The sequence below is a fragment of the Rhinopithecus bieti genome, unplaced genomic scaffold (assembly GCF_001698545.2).
Source record: "Rhinopithecus bieti isolate Rb0 unplaced genomic scaffold, ASM169854v2 scaffold_10589, whole genome shotgun sequence".
Classification (NCBI taxonomy): Eukaryota; Metazoa; Chordata; class Mammalia; order Primates; family Cercopithecidae; genus Rhinopithecus; species Rhinopithecus bieti.
Window position 1 is genome coordinate 2502599 of NW_016807065.1, and position 20458 is coordinate 2523056.

General features: G+C 52.5%; 2 protein-coding genes across 2 annotated transcripts; both read right to left on the bottom strand.

Moving 5' to 3' along the window:
* Positions 1–8773: 8773 nt before the first annotated feature.
* Positions 8774–10750, bottom strand: TRAPPC5 (trafficking protein particle complex subunit 5). Its single transcript, XM_017879961.1, has 2 exons — positions 10609–10750; positions 8774–9399 (listed from the first exon to the last, which is right to left on the bottom strand). Exons 1-2 carry the CDS (start codon positions 10715–10717, stop codon positions 8810–8812), a joined length of 699 nt encoding a protein of 232 aa, XP_017735450.1. The 5' UTR covers positions 10718–10750; the 3' UTR covers positions 8774–8809.
* Positions 10751–11777: 1027 nt separating this feature from the next.
* MCEMP1 (mast cell expressed membrane protein 1) lies at positions 11778–14725 on the bottom strand. Its single transcript, XM_017880062.1, has 7 exons — positions 14430–14725; positions 13841–13930; positions 13326–13463; positions 13166–13216; positions 12962–13075; positions 12584–12643; positions 11778–12469 (listed from the first exon to the last, which is right to left on the bottom strand). The coding sequence occupies exons 1-7, from the start codon at positions 14521–14523 to the stop codon at positions 12453–12455; spliced, it is 564 nt and encodes a 187-aa protein (XP_017735551.1). The 5' UTR covers positions 14524–14725; the 3' UTR covers positions 11778–12452.
* Between the last annotated feature and the right edge of the window lie 5733 nt (positions 14726–20458).

Genomic DNA, 20458 nt, shown 5'->3' on the forward strand with positions numbered 1-20458 from the left:
CTTGGAGGCCTGGCTGGGTCTGGTCTCTGGCTATGGCACGTGGCAGCTGGGAATTCCAGAGTCTGATGCCTGAGACCACCTTTGAAGGTTGGGACATCAGATCTTTGTCCGGGCGTGGTGGCTCATGCCTGTAATTCCAGCACTTTGGGAGGCCAAGGCAGGCAAATCATCTGAGGTCAGGAGTTCGAGACCAGCCTGGCCAACATGGCAAAACTCCAGCTCTATTAAAAACACAAAAATTCGGCCGGGCGCAGTGGCTCATGCCTGTAATCCCAGCACTTTGGGAGGCTGAGGCGGGCAGATCACAAGGTCAGGAGATCGAGGTCATCCTGGCTAACACGGTGAAACCCCGTCTCTACTAAAAATACAAAAAACTAGCCCGGGCGTGGTGGCAGGCGCCTGTAGTCCCAGCTGCTGGGGAGGCTGAGGCAGAAGAATGGCGTGAACCCAGGAGGCGGAGCTTGTAGTGAGCGGAGATTGTGCCACTGCACTCCAGCCTGGGTGACAGAGCGAGACTCCACCTCAAAAAACAAAAAAACAAAAAAATACAAAATACACTGGGCGTGGTGGCACATACCTGTAATCCTAGCTACTCAGGAGGCTGAGGCAGGAGAAGTGCTTGAAACTGGGAGGCGGAGGTTGCAGTGATCCCAGCTTGTGCCACTGCACTCCAGCCTGGGCGACAGAGTGAGCCCCCAACTAAAAAAAAAAAGAAAAAGAAAAAAAAGAAAATTGGGAGCAAGCAGACATGGTGGCTCATGCCTGTAATCTCAGCACTTTGGGAGGCTGAAGTGGGCTGATCACTTGAGACCAGGAGTTCGAGACCAGCCTGGCCAACATAGTGAAACCCCGTCTCTACTTAAAAAAATACAAAAATTAACCAGGCATGGTGGCATGTGCCTATAATCCCAGTTACTTGGAAGGTTAGGCAGGAGAATTGCTTGAACCTGGGAGCCAGAGGTCTCCCAGGCAGAGGTTGCAGTGAGCCAGGATCGTGCCACTGCACTCCAGCCTGGGCAACAGAGTGAGACTCCGTCTCAAAAAAAAAAAAAAGGCCGGGCGCGGTGGCTCAAGCCTGTAATCCCAGCACTTTGGGAGGCCGAGGTGGGCGGATCACGAGGTCAGGAGATCGAGACCATCCTGGCTAACATGGTGAAACCCCGTCTCTACTAAAAAATACAAAAAACTAGCCGGGCGAGGTGGCAGGCGCCTGTAGTCGTCCCAGCTACTCGGGAGGCTGAGGCAGGAGAATGGCGTAAACCCAAGAGGCGGAGCTTGCAGTGAGCTGAGATCTGGCCACTGCACTCCAGACTGGGCGATAGAGAGAGACTCCGTCTCAAAAAAAAAACGGAGAGAGAGAGAAAGCCTTTGGGAACAACGTGGTGAACACCAGACGGGAGAATGGTGGACCTGCTCTTGTAGGAATGTCAGCTGATGTCCTCACGGTAGGAAGAAACCTACGCCTTGATGTGCCGACACCTTGATGCGCTGTTAGGTCCAGTGACCACTGCAGAGAGCTAGAAATGTCCCTTTGGGGGTGGTCTAACGCAGCGATTAAGATCCTGGATTCTGGTCGGGCCGGTGGCTCACTCCTGTAATGCCAGCATTTTGAGAGGCCGAGGCAGGCAGATCACCTGAGGTCAGGAGTTCAAGACCAGCCTGGCCAACAGGGCAAAACCCCTGTCTCCACTAAAAATACAAAAATTAGCCAGGTGTGGTGGTGGGTGCCTGTAATCCCAGCTGCTCAGGAGGCTGAGGCAGGAGAATCACTTAACCCCATGGTGGAGGCTGCAGTAAGCCAAGACTGTGTGCTGCACTCCAGCCTAGGTGACAGAGCAAGACTCTGTCTCAAAAAAAGAAGAAAGAAAGAAAGAAAAAGAAAAAAGAAAAGAAAAGATCCTGCATTCCAGTTCTACAAAGTCCAGCTCTGCCACTTACGACCTGTGGTAAGTTGCAGTACGTTACTGCAACGCTCTAGTCCTCAGTTTCCCCATCTGTAAAATGGGGATTAAAAATAGTACATACTTGAGATGGCTGTTCAATGATTAAATTATTGAACATAAAAAAATTGATGAACATAAAGTGCTTACCACAATGCCCGGTGCGTAAAAGATGTCAGGCAATTGCATCATTATTACTTCCACTGAAAACTTTTTCTTTACAAGTCTCTATGCCCTGAGGGCAGGAGCTAAGTGTAGTTTGTCTCTGCCTTGCAGCCCCAGAGCCTGGCAGATGCCCACATGAGAGGTATAAGATGAATGAATTAGCAAATGAAGGAGTTCTCTTCAAACCAAGGGCACAAGCCCAAGGGGTAATTTTTGCTGTGATTGTCCCAACAATGGATCATCTATACACAGAAGACTGAGAGGAAGACAATGAACAGGAAGAAATCTAGAATTAAGAATAAAATTTGAACAAAATTTGAATAAAGAATAAAATTAAGAAAAAAAATTGGAAAAAGAAAAAAAAAAGAATAAAATTTGGCTGGGCATGGTGGCTCACACCTGTGATCCCAGCACTTTGCGAGGCTGAGGCAGGAGGATCCCTTGAGGCCAGGAGTTCAAGGCTGCAGTGAGCTACAATAACACCATTGTACTCCAGCCTGGGTGACAGAGTGAGATCCTGTCTTGAATGAATAAATAAATAAACAAATAAATAAAAAAATGCAGTTTTGAGCTGCATCCAGGAATCAGCCCACCTTCCAGACACCACCTCCAGCCATCTGACCACCACCCTTGGCAGCCTTGAGTGAAGTCCAGACTTCCGACTTCCTCATGTATCAGAGCTCCTGTCATTTCAAAGGGGAGGGCCTGAAAATGAAAAGAAAAGGCTCTGTGCTGGGAGCACTGGGGTGGTGGCAGGAATCCTCAACCTAGGAGATGTCTCATCTAGTCTTTCCTCAATATCACACTCAGATCCCCCCACCCAGTAACTGAGATGCTGAGGAGAGTCCTTCATCTCATTCAGGGGAGGCCAGGGCTACAACAAGGCCAGAGCCCAGATCAGCATGGAGGATGAGACTCCTTCTGACCCCACACTTTCTGTTTCTCATTTCTNCTCAAAAAAAAAAAAAAAAAGAAAAGAAAAAAATACAAAAATTAGCTGGGCGTGGTAGCAAACACCTGTAATCCCAGCAACTAGGGAGGCTGAGGCAGGAGAATTGCTTGAACCCGGGAGGTGGAAGTCGCAGTAAGTCGACATCACGCCACTGCCACTACAGCCTGGGCAACAGAGCAAGACTCCGTTTCAAACAGACAAACAAAAAAATTGAGAAAACGAGCCAACATCCTATAGGTTCCCCCGATGACCACAGAGCCCCTCCCCACCGTTCCTTGAACACGCCAGCTCGCTCCTGTCACTGGGTCTTTGCACCTGTCCTTCTCTCTGCTCCTTCCGTCTTCCAAGCCTCTCCTCTCCGTGGAGCCTGTCCTGAGTGCCTTCCCATCCCTGCCCACACTTCAATTACACCCTGACTCCCCAGCCCTCATTCCCCACCCCTCGCTGCACATTCTCACCACAGCCCTCCTTTCAACAAAACTTGCCATCTTCTCATTTGTGTGCTGCTGGTCACCCCAGGTAGAATGAGCTTTAGGAGGCCACTGCCTTTGTTTTGTTCCCAGCTGTGTCCCTGGGGCCTGGCACACAGTAGGTGCTTGACAAAATACCTGTCAAATTAATAAATCTGGGCTGGGCATGGTGGCTCACACCTGTAATCCCAGCATTTTGGGAGGCTGAGGTGGGCGGTGACCTGAGATCAGGAGTTTGAGACCAGCCTGGTCAACATGGTGAACCCCCGCCCGTCTCTACTAAAAATAAAAAAAAATAAGTGGGCGTGGTGGTGGCCACCTGTAGTCCCAACTATTTGGGAGGCTGAGGCAGGAGAATTGCTTGAACCTGGGAGGCTGAGATCGCATCACTGCACTCCAGCCTGGGCGACAGAGTGAGACTCCATCTCAAAAAATAATAATTAATCTGTGTGACCATGGGTACATGACTTCTTTTGGAACCTGCCTGTGAAATGAGGTGATGCTGCTTGCCCAGCTCACCAAGGGCTGGTGCCCGGTTCCTCCTCTTCTCACCCACCCACGTGGAGGGTCCAGGGGAGATCTTCTTTGCAGCTCAAAGCACTCTAAGTTAGAGCTGCTGTGATCAGAAGCTGCCGGATCACAGGCTCCTCTTTTTTCTCATCAGCCTCCCTTGCCCCAACCCCAGGCCCAGCCTCATAACCCTACAGCTTGTTCAAACCTTCTCCCTTCTCAAGCCCCCTAACTCAGCCTCGGTGGCCAGGTAAGGACGGCGGTGGCTGGGTGAGGACGGCGCATGGGAACAGACCCTGGGCCCTGCACTCCCAGCTTACAAATTCCCGCAGCCCCTCCTCCTTTCCTCCCTCCTGATTTCTCTGACATCCTTCACAGCCTGGCCTCTGGACCCTGGAAGCCCCTCTCACCAGGGTCTCAGAGGACCTACCTGGGGCTGCTTAGCCCAAAGCGTCCTGCATTTTGCTCTGAAATCCAGCTTCTCAGACACCATGTTTCCCTCCCTCTGTCCCCCATCCAGGACTGTGGTTTCTGTGTCTGTGCTGATGCCCAGACCTCCCTCCAGAACTCCAGACCCCAAACCCCAAGACCTGTGCATCTGCTGGCCCCCTAGACGCCTCCCCATCATTCCAGATTCAGGCCATCACCCTGCCCAAGCCCTCTCCCAGCGCCACCTCCACCAGCCAACAGCTATTCCAGGATCAGCCCTGGGCTATGCGTGGTGGTTGTTCCATGGTTTCATTCATCCTAGATGCACCACTTTCTCCCCAGTGTGCTGAAGCCCACCCAGCTCAACACCTCTTGCTGGGATGACTGCGACTGCCCTGACCAAGCCCTCAGCCCTAGTCCACCAGGCAGCCCAATGGAGCATCCCCAACAAATCTAGACACCGACCCCTTTGGTCTTTCTCATAACCAGTGAGGGGAGCCCAGCTGACAGTCCCTGCAGTTCCTTTCCTCAACAGATCTGTCTGTTCACATCCTGGGGGGCGGGGGAAAGGAAGCAGGGAAGATTGGATCACAGATCCCCTCAAAAATCTGGAAGGTGGCTCAAGCCTGTAATTTCAGCAATTTGGGAGGCCGAGACGGGCGGATCACGAGGTCAGGAGATCGAGACCATCCTGGCTAACACGGTGAAGCCCCGTCTCTACTAAATAATACAAAAAATTAGCCGGACGAGGTGGTGGGCACCTGTAGTCCCCGCTACTTGGAAGGCTGAGGGCAGAGAATGGTCGGAACCTCAAGGAGGCGGAGCTTGCAATAGCCGAGATCGTTGCCACTGCATGCCAGCCTGGGGGAAAGAGCAGACTCCGGTCGTCAAAAAAAAAAAAAAAAACGGCCCGGCCGGTGCTCAAGCTGTCAATCGCCAGCACGTTTGGGAGGCCGAGACGGGTGGATCACGCGAGGTCAGAGATCAAGAATCCGTCCACTGGCTTAACATGGTGAAACCCCGATCTCTACTAAATAAATACAAAAAATAGCCGGGCGACCTGGCGGGCGCCTGAGTCCCAGCTACATTAGGGAGGCTGAGGCAGGAGAATGGCATTGAACCCGGGGGAGCAGAGCTGCAGTGAGCTGAGACCCGGCCACTGCCACTCCAGCCTGGCGGCAAGAAGCGAGACTTCCGCTCAAAAAAAAAAAAAAAAAAAACAAAACACCACAAAAATCTGAAGGATATTTTCTTGGGAGAGGAGGAGCGATCAGGAACTAAGTGTGAGTGAACAAAAAAAGAGAAAGGAAAATTGCCCTGAGGTGTAATCATTACTTTTTGTTTTTTCTAGGACAAGGGTCTCACTCTGCGCGAGGGCTGGAGGCAGTGGCGCGATCTTTTGCTCATTTCAACTCCGCTTCCCAGGGTTCAAGTGATCCTCCGCCCTTAGCCTCCCGAGTAGTGGGATTCCACGGGTGACCACCCCCACCCCAGCTAATTTTTGTATTTTAGTAAATGATAGGTTTGCCATAATTGACAGGTTGGGTCTCGAACTTGCCAGCTCAATGTTGATGCATCACCTCGGCCTCCCAAAGTGCTGTGCATTACAGACATAAAATGCTGCCTACGCCCGGCCTTATTCAAATTTTCAGACAAGGTTTCACTATGTTGCCAGGCTGGACTCCAATCCTGCCCTCAAGCCATTCTCCGTGCCTCAGCCTCCTGGAATAGTGCGGACCCAGGTGTGCACCACTGCATACCCACGTTAGTTTTTTTTTATTACAAGGAAAATGTGTTTGATCATCCTGAACTTTGAAAGATTGTAACTTAGGATATTGACCAGACTGGCAAACACGGTGAAACACGTCTCTACTAAAAATACAAAAATTAGCATGGTTGGTGGATGGACGCCTGTATCCCAGCTACCTCAGGAGACTGAGGGTAGGAGACATGCTGAACCTGGGAGGCAGACGGTTTGCAGTGAGCCAAGGACTGCGCCACTGCGCTCCAGCCTGGTCGTCACAGCAAGACTCCAGTCTCAAGTATATATTATGTTTTAAATATATATATTTAAATATTATATAATAATAATATATATACCAAATGTAGTATTATATAATACTAGTATAACTTATATATTAGTATTATTATTTATAATATGTATCATTATATTATTATATAGTATTTATATATATTTACATATTAAATACATATATATTATTTATATTAATATATATAATTATATAACAGGTGGTATATAAAATTAGCCTCCAGACGAGTTCTGGACTTTGACAGGGAGGTCTCCAGAGCCACAGTTCTCAAAGGGTAGTCCCAGGGGCATCAGTGGCTCCTGGGAACTTGTCAGAACTGCACGTTCTCAGGCACACCTCAAAGCTTCAGAATCTGGAAGTCTGAGGGTACAGCCCTGCTACCTGGGTTGCAACAAGCCCTCCTGGCCATTCTGTTTTTTTTTTTTTTTTTGAGATGGAGTCTCACTCTGCCGTCTAGGCTGGAGGGCAGTGGTGTGATCTCGGCTTACTACAACCTCCGCCTCCCAGATTCAAGCGATTCTCCTGTCTCAGCCTCCCAAGTAGCTGGGATGACAGGCATGCACCTCCATGCCCAGCTAATTTTTGTATTTTTAGTACAGACAAGGTTCCACCATATTAGCCGATCTGGTCTCAAACTCCTCGTGATCCTCCTAGACCTCATGATCCACCTGCCTCAGCCTCCCAAAGTGCTGGGATTACAGGCGTGAGCCACCGCGCCCTTTTTTTTTTAGTTGGAGTTTCACTCTTGTTGCCCAGGCTGGAGTGCAATGGCGCAATCTCGGCTCACTGCAACCTCCACCTCCTGGGTTTGAGCGATTCTCCTGCCTCAGCCTCCCAAGTAGCTGAGATTACAGGCAAGTGCCACCACACCCAGCTAATGTTTCGTATTTTTAGTAGAGAAGGGGTTTCATCATGTTAGCCAGGCTGGTCTTGAACTCCTGACTTTACGTGATCCACCCGCCTCAGCCTCCCAAAGTGTTGGGATTATAGGCGTGAGCCATCGCACCCAGCCCCTCCTGGCAATTCTGATACCCTAAAGCCTGCATCTCAATCTAAGGTCCCTAGGAATACCCTGGAGGCCTGGCTAAAATGCAGCCTCAGATTCAGCAGCTTTGGGGTGGGCCTGAGACTGCATTATGGATCAACTCCCCGTTGATGCTGCTACTGCTGATCTTCAGAACACACTTCGATTTGGCTCACACCTGTAACCCCAGCACTTAGGGAGGCCGAGGCGGGAAGATCGCTTGAGGCCAAGAGTTCGAGACCAGCCTAGGGCAACCTAGTGAGACCCCCATCTCTACAAAAATTTTTTAAAAATTAGCTGGCCGCGGTGGTGTGCACCTGTGGTCCCAGCTACTTGGGAGGCTGGGGCAGGTGGATCGCTTGAGCGCAGGAGTTCATGGCTGCAGTGAGCTATGACTGTGCCACTGTACTCTAGCCTGGGCGACAGAACGATACCCTGTCTCTGAAAAATAAAATAAATGAGGGAGGAAGGCAAACAATTCCCCTCAGCCTGTTTTCTAGGTACATGGTGACACCCACTCCTTTCCATGTTGTCTGTGGTTGCTTTCAATACGTAGGCAGAGTAATGGGACAAGACCACATGGCGGCCGAGCACAGTGGTTCACGCCTGTAATCCCAGCACTTTGGGAGACTTAAGTGGGCAGATCACCTGAGGTCAGGAGTTCAAGACCAGCCTGACCAACATGGTGAAACCCCATCTCTACTAAAACTACAAAGATTAGCCAGGTGTAATCCCAGCTACTTGGGAAGCTGAGGCAGGAGAATCGTGTGAACCCCAGAGTTGGAGGTTGCAGTGAGGTGAGATGGTGCCACTGCACTCCAGCCTGGGTGACAGAGCAAGACTCTATCTCAACAAATAAAAACTAATAAAAAATAAAGACTAATGGCATAAAATATTGCCCATCTGGCACTTCGCCCACTACAAGTCTAAAGGAGTCTGTCTCGGCCTGATGGTCTCCCAGAACCCCATGCCCCCTAAAGCCTGCAGATATTCTCCAACCGTGATTCCAGAACCTGCCAGCATTTCCCACCAAATCCTTCTGTCCAGTTTGTTTCTTCCCACCACCCCTGGCCTCACTCAACCCCCCAACCCTATGGCCAGACCTGCCCCCACCACCCCCACTCTATTGTAAACACATTTGGACCTGGTCTCCCTCCCCAGCCTGGGGCAGGGCTGTGGCTCAAGGTACTGAGTGGATCTGAGGCCCCCACACAAGACACAAGACACACTTGGGGAGGGGCTCTCTGTATCCTTTATCTCCGGCAGGGTCAGCGGCCCTCCAGGGCCCGGTCTCGAGCGATGACCGCCTCCTCGAACTTGATCATGAGCGTGGTGCCCTTGTGCCAGTGCGCCGTGACCTTGGCAGGGAAACCGCTGTGTGTGAGCACCGCCTCCACGATGCCCGCCGTGAAGCTGGCGCAGTTGAGCGTGCTGTTCTCCTTGGGCACGGAGATGTAGGTGTTGATGAGCGGCTCGCGCTCGATGATGTAGAAGGTACGCGCGTCATCGTTGGCCTGCTCTAGCTTGTCCGCCTCCTTGCCGAAGAGCGCCTTCCACACGGCACCTTTGACGAAGAGCAACGCGCCCAGCACCTTGGTCTCACGCCGGGCACCCTTTTCGCGCGCCACCAGCGCATCCAGCACGCGTGCGCCCACCTGGCGGCCCAGCGCCGCCAGGCGCGCCTGCAGCTCGGCCACGGAGAAGACGCGGCTCTGGCAGTGCTGCACCAGCTCAGAGAACAGCAGTGCGAAGGCGCTCAGGCTCACCTCCGTGCGCGGCCGCGCTAGCGCGCGCTCCAGCAGCACCGACTTCCCGCGCGTGAAGCGCGCCTCCATGCCGCCGCCGCCCTGCTGGGAGACTAAGAAGCGCGGGTGTCAGGGGCAACTGGGAAGGGGACCAGGCGGGGAGGGAAGAAGGGAGAACCACGAGGGGCCCTGGGACACCCTCACCCCACGCCACCGTTGTGTGTTCCGGTGCCGACTTCCCACGTGCAAAGAGATGCGCGTAAAACACGCCTCGATTACATGTAACCAGATAAATCAGGGAAGTGGGGAGGCTTACACCCTCGGCAGGCAGCGAGCCAGCAGGAGTAGGGACAAGGTGGGAGGAGAGACACGAGGGGGAACAGAAGAGGGCGCCGGAAACCACCTAACTCTCGGGCACGCAGACTGTTCAATTGCGAAAAGCGCCTTCCTGTCCGCTCCACCACCTACGGGAGTAACTAGAAAACTAGTGTATGGGGGGAGGGGCGTCAGATCTAGGGCAGGGAGGTGACAGAGATGAGTTACCACAAGGGGATATGGGCAGTCACCCCTGCCCCGTCATGCGCTTCAGCACTGACGACCCTCGGGAACTTTCCTGCCTGCTTCCTGCGGAAAGGCAGAGTAAAGGGGGTGGAGGGTGGGAGTGGGATAGGAGCATGTCAAGACCAAAGGCCAGGAGGGCTGGGGGCTTGAACAGGTGAGATCCGTGGGGCCAGGCAGAAGGAGCGGGGAATCCCCAACCCCAAGCCCTCAGGCAGCTCCGATGTGTCACGCATGGAACCCTTCGTCCTTTGAGACACGGATGGGCCTGGGTTCTGAAGGCTGGGAGAAGGGGCCCAGAGGTGTTGGGAGCCTCCCACCCCCGTGCTCTCCAGAGAGGAAGCTGGATGCTGAGCAACTGTGGTCCTCCCATCAGCTGTCGGTGCAGGGAGAGGGAGATGGGGCAGGGGGCTCCTGGAGAGAAATGGGGTAGGGAGCGGGCGCCGAGACGGGTTTGGAGACGCAGCTGAGAACCCGCCCCCACCATGCATGGGGAGGTCTGTGGATGCTGAGCCGACCCTAACGAGGTCTGCGTGGGAGGTGGGAGAACTAGCGGCGAGGGGAGGGAGGTCCCAGGGGCTCCGGGTCGCCCCAGCCTCAGCATGCAGATCCGTCCGTGGCGAGGGCCGTGGGCGCGCGAGATGAGAGGGGGATGGTTAAGACCCCACCACCGGGCTGCGATGCGGGCTGAAGTGAGCTGAACCGCCGCAGGGACTCGGCCCCGCGACTCTCGCCCCGTACCTCTACAATGGGGAGAAACCCACCCTCCTCGCAGTTTCCTGAAGGGGGCAGAAGCGAGCGGACCCGGGATCGTGGACGCCGAGACCCCAGCCCAGTACCCACAGACCCGCGGGGAAGGGGTCGGGAGCGCATAAGGCCCGGCGCGGGCAAGGGGGGCAGACAGGGTCTCACCAGGAACCGCAGCCTTCGGCTGGGCAGAGTTGCTTTACGGCGCCGTAAAAGGCGCTGCGTGCGCAGGCGCGCGACAGGCCAGGAGTGCGTGCGCAGGCGCGCCGACGAGAGCAGCCGCACGGGGGCGCGCGAGTCCGTGGAGCTGGACCCCGGGACTTGGCCCGCGGCTGTGATCGCTGCTCCGCGCGTGGTCAGGGTCTCGCTGACTCTGGGTGGCCCACGCTGGAGGGGACGCTTGCAGGCCTAGTCATCCGCTCAGGGCACGCGTATGACAATGGGCCCATGTATACCCTTGCACATGGACACACGTGTTCACGTTTCCAGACACTCCTATGCCCTTGGGCATGGGTTCAATCGCCTTAAGTGCATCCGTGTGGCCGGGCGCGGTGGCTCCCGCCTGTAACCCCAGCATTTTCGGAGACGGAGGTGGGAGAATCACTGAGGGCCAGGAGTTTGAGACCAACCTGGTCAACACAGTGAGACCCCCACCTCTTTAAAAAAAAATTAGCCAGGTGTGGTGGTGTGAACCTGTAATCCCAGCTACTCAGGAGGCTGAGGCAGGAGGATCACCTGAGCCCAGGAGGTCGAGGCTGCAATGAGTCATGATCGTACCACTGCCCTCCAGCATGGGTGACAGAGGAAGACCCTGTCTCAAAAAACAAAACAAAACAAAAAATAAAGTGCATGCATGAGCAGTGGACATAGTACATTAGAGTCATGTACACTCATGGATGCATGCTCAGTGGCATAGATACACTCACGGGCACGATTACACACATGGGTACACGCTTGGGGTTTGTATATATCCGTGGGCCCAGGTACACTCAGGGAGATGTTGTACGCTCAGGGTCACCCACTCTGGGACACAGGGAATGAGTTACTCATTCACAGGCACACAGGTACTCACGCAGGGCACCCAGTCTCGCCCACCCTTGTGCCCCGGGATCATTGTCACGTGCGGACTCTCCCTCTCCCCAGGTCCCAAAGCCCCGCCAGTTGCCTCAATAACAGGTCCCATAGCGACGCTGTTTTCCCTTGACTTTATTTATCTTCATGAGTCACAAAATGTGAGTGCAGAGATAAATGACTGTCTGTGTGCATGTGCCCTGAGCACACAGGGTGGCATAACTTGGCACACTCATAATGACACAGCCATTCACCCAGGCACAGATAGTGACAGGGCACACATGGAGACACCTACATGTACAGAGATACATCTCCCCCACTATGACATGTGTAGACACAAAACACGCCGCAGTACACTCGGGTATGTTTACACAAACAGGGAGACAGGCCCGTGCAATGCATGTCACCAGCACCCACACTCAGAGTGACACCTGCTGGAGGTCCTCAGACACAGCCATCCACCGTGACATGCCGAGACTCACGTATGTCACGTGACACAGACATGCACGCCACACTCACTGTGACTCTCAGTTCTATTCATTCATCACCTTTCTGGGGGATACACTGAAATGTCCACCCTTTGCCAAATGCACACACGCACACACATGCACGCAGGTGTACACACACACGAGCAGCTCCGAGACACTCATTCACCGTGACTCGAGGTTTTCTATATGTGGGACGAGGGGCAGGTTCACATTAGGCTGGAGGAGGGTCATTTCCAGTCTTCATTAGCAGATGCAGCCCCGTCTTCCAAGCTTTAGCTTTGGCTGCCACAATGTTCTCTCATTTATTGAGGTGAGGACTCTGGGAATGGGGAGAGACCTACAGTGAGGCAGATTCCGCCCCTGGGAGAGGAACTGGGGCTAAATCCAAAGTCCCACCCACCCTCCTCCACCTCTCCTTGGGGTGTCAACTTACGTGGCTTTGTCTGCAACAACTCCAAGATTTTCTGTACCTTTATGTCAACTTTTCCTATGCCTGGGGGCGGGAAGGGTTGGGTGGGAACAGATACATCAAGCTGCGGTGGAGCCTCAAACAAAGCCCCCACCTTCCTTGGAAGCCCCCTCCCTGCCCCACACCCACCCTGGGGTACAAGAGAGCCTGTGGATTTGGGGTTCCCAGGAGCCTTTAAATACCTACAGAGCGACCCAGAGGGTAACACCCATTGCCCCTCCACAACTTGAGCTTTGGGAGGGTAAGACCCCGGCTATCTCCTGCCCTGAATTCCCTGCCCCCAGCTCAGTGCCAGGCATTGGTGACAAATTTCCCCCACAGAAGGCGAGACTGCACAGGCACCTGCTAATTGCGTCTCTAATTTCTCCACCTTGCTCCTGACCATGATGATGCTGCTCTGAACAGACTCCCAGACTTCGTTCTGTCTCTCTTCGCAGGCTTGCATGGAGTTTGAGACTGAGGGCATGAAACAGGGGTGTCTGTGCATCCATCCCTCTCCAGACCGCCACCGTGACCCCATGGGTCTCCCTCAGACCCTCTGCTCACCATTCCAAAGCTCCGTTTTAAAGCCCAGCAGCTGCTTGGACATCTCAGCATCTGTTCAGGAAGGGCAGGAAAATCCTTGAAGCACCCAGGGAGAAAGAGAGAGAGGGACAAGGGAGAAAGTCTAGGGCCCCCCAGCACCCTTCTCCCAATAAGTACTCACTCTTCATCATGATGAAGGCCGACAGGATGATGCAGAGGACAAAGGCCAGGGCCAGGAGGATGTACAGGCTCAGGATGGCTCTGTACAACCAGCGGGGGACCTGGGTGGAGTCTGAGGGTGGCCTGCCCTGGGCTGGGACTGGAGCAGAGAGGCAGCGAAATGATCTTGAGGGGCCAGCACCACCACTCAAACCATCCTCACTGTCTCTAACACCATGGGTACCTCGCTCCTCCCGAAACGGTCAGCAGCTGTGGTCATGCAGCTTGCCGTCATTGTCAACAACACTGCCGCCAGCAGCCACCCTCAGCGATCTAACACTGTCACCATCACAGACCCCCTCACCAGCATTCCCCAACATTGTCATCATCAACAGACCTCGTTATCACATCAACAGCTGTCACCTCTTCCTTCCCCATCGCCTCCTCCCGTCCATGCAGCCCCGGGGGCCCCGCAGTTGCCTGCCCACCTGCCCCTTCCCAAGGTGATGGGATGTGAGCAGGTGAGTGTCTGCTCACCTTGACTCGTGGGTCGTGAATGACCACCCTTCGCATGGTCCTGGTTTCTGAAGGACAAGGTGATATTCTCATAGTCTGGGTCATGGGCACCTGTGTGGAGGGCAGTGGGAGGGTTTGGAGACCTGCTCAGAGCTCTGTGGTGTAGAGAGGGGACCCGGGATCTTGTTTTACCTAACCCTTTGCACTCAATAAATTGTAGGGGGTGAAAGATAAGGAGTGAGAAGCTAAAATCTGCTTTTTGGTTAAGCAGAGCGGGTGTGTGAGGGTTTGAGTGATTACAGCACACATAAACACACACGCGCGCGCACACACACACACACACACACACACACACCTTGGAAGGGAAGGAGCCCCCGGCCCCCACCTTTAACCCCTTACCCCTCCCATCTGAACCTCTTCTTATTTTTTTATTTTTATTTTTTTACACACAGTGTCTCCCTATGTTGCCCAGGCCAGTCTCCACCGACTGGGCTCACGCAATCCTCCGGCCTCAGCCTCCCAAAGTGCTGGGATTACAGACGTGAGCAACGGCCCCCGGCCCCCACACCTCTCCTTCTTAACCCCTCCCTTCCACCTCAAGGTCCCTAACCTTGATTCTTGGCTGAGATCCTCCGTTTCTTGTCCTTGAAGGCTGGTGCTTGCATCTTGACTTCCTGGTGCTTGTAGATTTCCTCCACTTCCATGGTCCCCAGCCCACAAATTTGTCCATACACGTCCCCACCCACCGGAAGGTGTCAAGGCAGATGAGGAAATCTGGAGGTGGGGGGAGGGAAGAGAGGGAGCAGCCTCCTCTTTTCAGGGATCCACGACTCTCCCACCCTGGGGCACCCTCATCCCTGCCCTGATCAAGAGGGTCTTGGGAGCCTAGAAGTCTCAGGAAAGACCAAGAAGAAAAACCTCTAGACCGGGAGATGGAATTCGACACTCGGAAATGTTACAGGAAGCTGTGTGTCTCTGTGTGTGTCTGTGTCTACCTGGATGGGCCTCACCCTCCTACTTCCTCTCTGTCTCAAAAGAGAAGCTGTGACACCTCAGTGTCCCCACTTTTCGGGTAAGAGCAACCAGGCTTGGAGACAGGACCCCTGGGTCCCCCCATACCTTCCTCCCCCATCCTCAGCTCCACCCCCAAGAAGTTCTACTTCTACAAGTCCCCGTGGAGGAAAAGCACAGATGTGAGGCAGCAGGACCTAACCACTGGAACACCACAGCCACATCTGGGACTGAGGACAGACCCACATCCTTCCCTCCCTCCCCAAATCCCCTGCTTTTATACAATCCTGGAGGAGGCCAGGCGCGGTGGCTCACGCCTGTAATCCCAGCACTTTGGGAGGCTGAGGTGGGTGGATCACCTGAGGTCAGGAGTTCGAATCCAGCCTGGCCAACATGGTGAAATCCCGTCTCTACTAAAAATACAAAAATTAGCTGGGTGTGATGGTGGGCACCTGTAATCCCAGCTACTCAGGAGGCTGAGGCAGAAGAATCACTTGAACCCAGGAGGCAGAGGCTGCAGTGAGCCGAGATCACACCATTGGACTCCAGCCTCGGTGACAAGAGCAAAACTCTGTCTCAAAAAAAATAAAAAAATAAAAAACCTGGAGGAACAGTTTCCTTTGCACCTGGAAACTCCAGGTTTCTCATTCTCATCCATCCATCTGCTCATCTACCCAGATTATCTCTCTCTCTTTCTCTCTCTCTCTGTCTCACACACACACACACACACACACAGGTCTGCACACGGACACACATCACAAACTCATTTGCATACTATTCGCATTGTGATACTCAGAAAAATAGACACAGGCATGTGTTCACATGCCCACAACTCTATCTAGAAAGTGTCTTAGTTCACTTTGTGTTTACCTGATCTTGAAAACTGGGATTACAAAAGGCACAAAGTAGCTGGGTATGGTGGCTCACTCTATAGTCCCAGCTACCCAGGAGGCTGAGGTTGGAGGATCATTTGAAGTCAGGAGTTTGAGACCAGCGTGAGCAACATAGCAAGACCCTGTCTCTTAAAAAAAANAAAAAAAAAAAGTTTTTTTAATAATTTTTTTTTGAGACAAGGTTTCGCTCTGTTGCCCAGGCTGGGGTGCAGCAGCACAATCATGGCTCACTGCAGCTTTGACCTCCCTGGTTCAAGTAATCCTTCTGCCTCAGCTTCCCAAGTAGCTCAAATTAGAGGTGGGCACTACTCCACCTGGCTAATTTTTCTCCTTCTTTGAGACAGAGTTTTGCTCTTGTCACCCAAGCTGGAGTGCAATGGCGCCATCTCAGCTCACTGCAACCTCCGCCTCCCAGGTTCAAGTCATTCTCCTGCCTCAGCCTCCAAAGTAGCTGGGATTACAGGCATGCACCACCACGCCCGGCTAATTTTGTGTTTTCAGTAGAGACGGGGTTTCACCATGTTGGTCAGGCTGGTCTCGAACTCCTGACCTCACGTGATCCACCCGTCTCGGCCTCCCAAAGTGCTAGGATTACAGGCATGAGCCACCGTGCCCGGTCTAATTTTTCTTATTTTTTGAAGAGATGAGGGTCTCACTATGTTGTCCAGGCTGGTCTTGATCTCCTGAGTGCAACTGATCCTCCAGCCTTGGTCTCCCAAAGTGCAGGGATTACAGGCATGCATTTTTATTTTTATTTTTTTCTGGCCGGGTGCGGTGGCTCATGCCTGTACTCTCAGCAGTTTGGGAGGTCGAGGTGGGTGGATCACTTGAGGTCGGGAGTTCGAGACCAGCCTGGCCAACATGGTGAAACCTGTCTCTACTAAAAATACACACACACAAAAAAAAATTAGCTGGGTGTAGTGATGGGCACCTGTAATCCCAGCTGCTCCCGAGGCTGAGGCACGAGAGTCTCTTGAACCTGGGAGGCAGAGGTTGCAGTGAGCTGAGATCACGCCATTGCACTCCAGCCTGGGCGACAGAGGGAGACTCTGTCTAAAATAAATAAGTGAAAATAAAATTTCTAGCAGCCACATTAAAAGGCTAAAAAGAGATCAACTAAAAGAATGTCAATATTTGAAAAAAATGCTAATACTATTTTTATTAACATAATATACCCAAACTATGATCATTTCAGCATGTAGGTAATATTTTTAAATGATTAATGAGCTAATTTGCATTCCTTTTTTGGCACAAAGCCTTCGAAATCAAATGTGTATAGACTGAGCACCTCAATTTAGACTAGCTACCTTTCGAGTGCTCAAGGTTGCTGATGGACGATGCAGGTCTTGAGAATTTTAGTTTTCTCCCTTTTAGGTTAAAAAAAAAAATGGCTGGGGGCCATGACTCACGCCTGTAATCCCAACACTTTGGGAGTCTGAGGCGAGGGGATCACCTAAGGTCAGGAGTTCGAGACCAGCCTGACCAATATGATGAAACCCCATCTCTACTAAAAATGCAAAAATTAACTGGGTGTGGTGGCAGGCGCCTGTAATCCTAGTCACTCGGGAGGCTGAGACAGGAGAATCACTTGAACCCGGGAGGTGGAGGTTGCAGTGAGCTGAGATCGCACCACTGCACTCCAGCCTGGGCAACAAGAGCAAAACTCTGTCTCAAAAAAAAAAAAAAAGGAAAGAAAGAAAAGAAAAAACAAGTATAAGACTCTCTGTCTTATGTGCAGAAAGTGATGATGCTTTGGTTTAAAATATGTGGTGAAATTTGAGACAACTTGAATGTTGAGAAATGAGGGTCGAGATCTGGTGAGGAAAATTTTCTGTTTCCTACAGTATTGCCAAATCCTGTGTCTCCAAGAAAGATCAATTTAATAATGACTTCATGCCAGCTCCTCTATTTGATCTTAGAAAGAAGCCAGTTACTGAGCTATAGGACCGCCTTCTAATGGAGTAGACGGACCAATTGGATGTGAGCTCTGCCTTGATGGACAGGTGCAGGGGGTGGAGCCACAGCGTTGCACATTTCCCGGGCTTGGGTGGGGCTGAGACCGGGTTCTAGGCTCTGGACTTCCTTTGAGAAAAAGGCCACGCTAAACCAGAGGCCCACAAGCAATCATGTCTTGTGAGAAACATCTGTAAAGCTGCCTGACCAGCACCTATCCCTTTCATAGGGAATATTCTCAATTTTCTTTTAAGAAAGAAAATGTGTCCTAGGTCCAACCAGCCATAAACTAGGGATTGGTTTACAGTGGACAAATGATCTAGACCCAGCCAATCAGAGTCTAAGATTGGGCAGAGAGGCGGGCATTTGAGCAAGACCCAGCCAATGAAACTCTGATCTGGGGCTTTTATTGGTTTAACCAGCGGGAAGAAAGCATTCTCTTTTTTTTCCCAGCGCTCACTAGGGCTACCACAATGGGAGGATGTAATGGGAGCTGTGACAGGGAAGAATCTACTTGAAAGTGAAGGCAGTGCTGAGAAAATCAGACCCTAGAAGAAGTCTGGGTCCTGGAGACATCATTTGAGACCCTGGTTCCAAGCCATACCTGAACCTGTTGTTCTAACCCTGGGTTTGTCAGTTACACAAACAAGAAACTTCCTTTTAGTTTTGCCCAAACTAGTCTGAAGTAGGGTCTGTTGTACTTGCAAGCAGAGGAATCTCGCATTGGCTGGGCTCTGTGGCTCACGCCTGTAATACCAGCACTTTGGAAGGCCGAGGCAGGCGGATCACTTGAGGTCAGGAATTTGAGACCAGCCTGGCCAAAATGGCAAAATGCCCGTGTATACTAAAAATACAAAAATTAGCCAGGAGTGGTGGCGGGCACCTGCAATCCCGACTACTCAGGAGGCTGCGGCAGGAGAATCACTTGAACTTGGAGGTGGAGGTTGCAGTGAGCTGAGATCATGCCACAGTACTCCAGCCTGGACAACAGAATGAGACTCCATCTCAAAAAGGAAGAAGGAGAAGGAGAAGAAGAGGAGGAAGAGGAAGGAGGAGGAGGAGGAAGAGGATCACCTTGCCTACCACAGGGGGTCTAGGCATTAGCTATTGAGGAAATGGAGGCTCTAATAGGGCGCTTGCCTGTCCACATCACCTGGGCAGGTATGACCTCCAAGTCTGCAGTCTGGGGCAGGAGAATGTCTATGATGTCTATGTTGGAATTGAGGAACCTGAAGAGATCCCTCTTAGGATCCAGATACAGGACTATTGGATGGGGATTTGAGACAAATAGTTCTGGGGACAATGGACTATCCCCACCCGTAACACACACACAAAGCAGTGAGGAGCAGGAACACACACAAGGCACTAGACTCACCCTCTCTGGCCCTGACCACACTTCTGACTCAGTGGTCCCGCCCTACCCCCATGACCACAGTGGAGTCAGGAGAGAATCCCTGGGCTGGAGTCTGGGTGGGGTCCCTGGCACCAGAAGTGGCTGTAATCTCTGCTCATAGCCATCAGCATCAGACAGGAGGCTGGACCATCACAGGGGGTGGGTGGCAGTGGGAGGAGACTCCAAAACATCCTGAAAACCAGAACCTCCCTCTATCATCTATTGTCCAGCTGTGATTTTTGAGTCTGGGGTCGCTTTCAAGACTAGGTGCTAGGAATTCTGAAGCCTGTGGTGGCAAATCAGGGACTGGATGGCAAGACTCCTGGGTCAGGCTTCCTGTAGAACTGGACCCTGAATCACCCGAATTTGTGCCCTCAGGGAGCTGGGGCAGGGGATGTTGGAGGTTTTGTCCTTTAGAACAGGGGTCCTCAACCACCAGGCATTGGGAACTGTGCCAAACAGCAGGAGGTGAGTGGTGGGCGCGCGAGAGAAGCTTCATCTGTATTTACAGCCACGCCCCATCGCTCAGATTACCGCCTGAGCTCCACCTCCTGTCAGACCAGCAGCAGCATTAGATTCTCATAGGAGCAAGAATCCCATTGCAACCTGCGCATATGAGGGATCTTTCTCACTCCTTATGAGAATCGAATGCCTGATGATCTGTCACTGTCTCCCATCACCCCCAGATGGGACTGTCTAGCTGCAGGAGAACAAAGTTCGAGACCAGCCTGGCCAACATGGTGAAACCCACTCTCTACTAAAAATACAAAAATTAGCCGGGTGTGGTGGCAGGCACCTGTAATCCCAGCTACTTGGGAGGCTGAGGCAGGAAAATCGCTTGAACCTGGGAGGCAGAGGTTGCAGTGAGCCGAGATTGTGCCACTGCACTCCAGCCTGGGTGCCAGAGTAAGAAGACCCTGTCTCAAAAATAAAAATTAAAAAATAGGCCGGGCGCAGTGGCTCATGCCTGTAATCTCAGCACTTTGGGAGGCTGAGGCAGGTGAATTACTTGAGGCCAGGAGTTCAAGACCAACCTAGCCAACATGGTAAAACTCTTTCTCTACTAAAAATACAAAAATTAGCCAGGCATGGTGACGAGCACCTGTAGTCCCAGCTATTTGGGAGGCTGAGGCAGGAGAATCGCTTGAACTCAGGAGGCAGAGGTTGTGGTGAGCCGAGATCGCACCACTGCAATCCAGCCTGGTGACAGAGCGAGACCCTGTCTCAAAAAGAAGGAAAAGAAAGGGAAGAGAAGGGGAGGGGAGGGGAGGGAGAGGAGGAGGAGGATGAGAGGGGAGAGAAGAGGAGTAGAGGGAAAGGAAGGGAAAGGGAGGGGAAGGGAGGGGAAAGGGAGGGGAGAGGAGGGGAAAGAGAGGGGAGGGGAGGAAG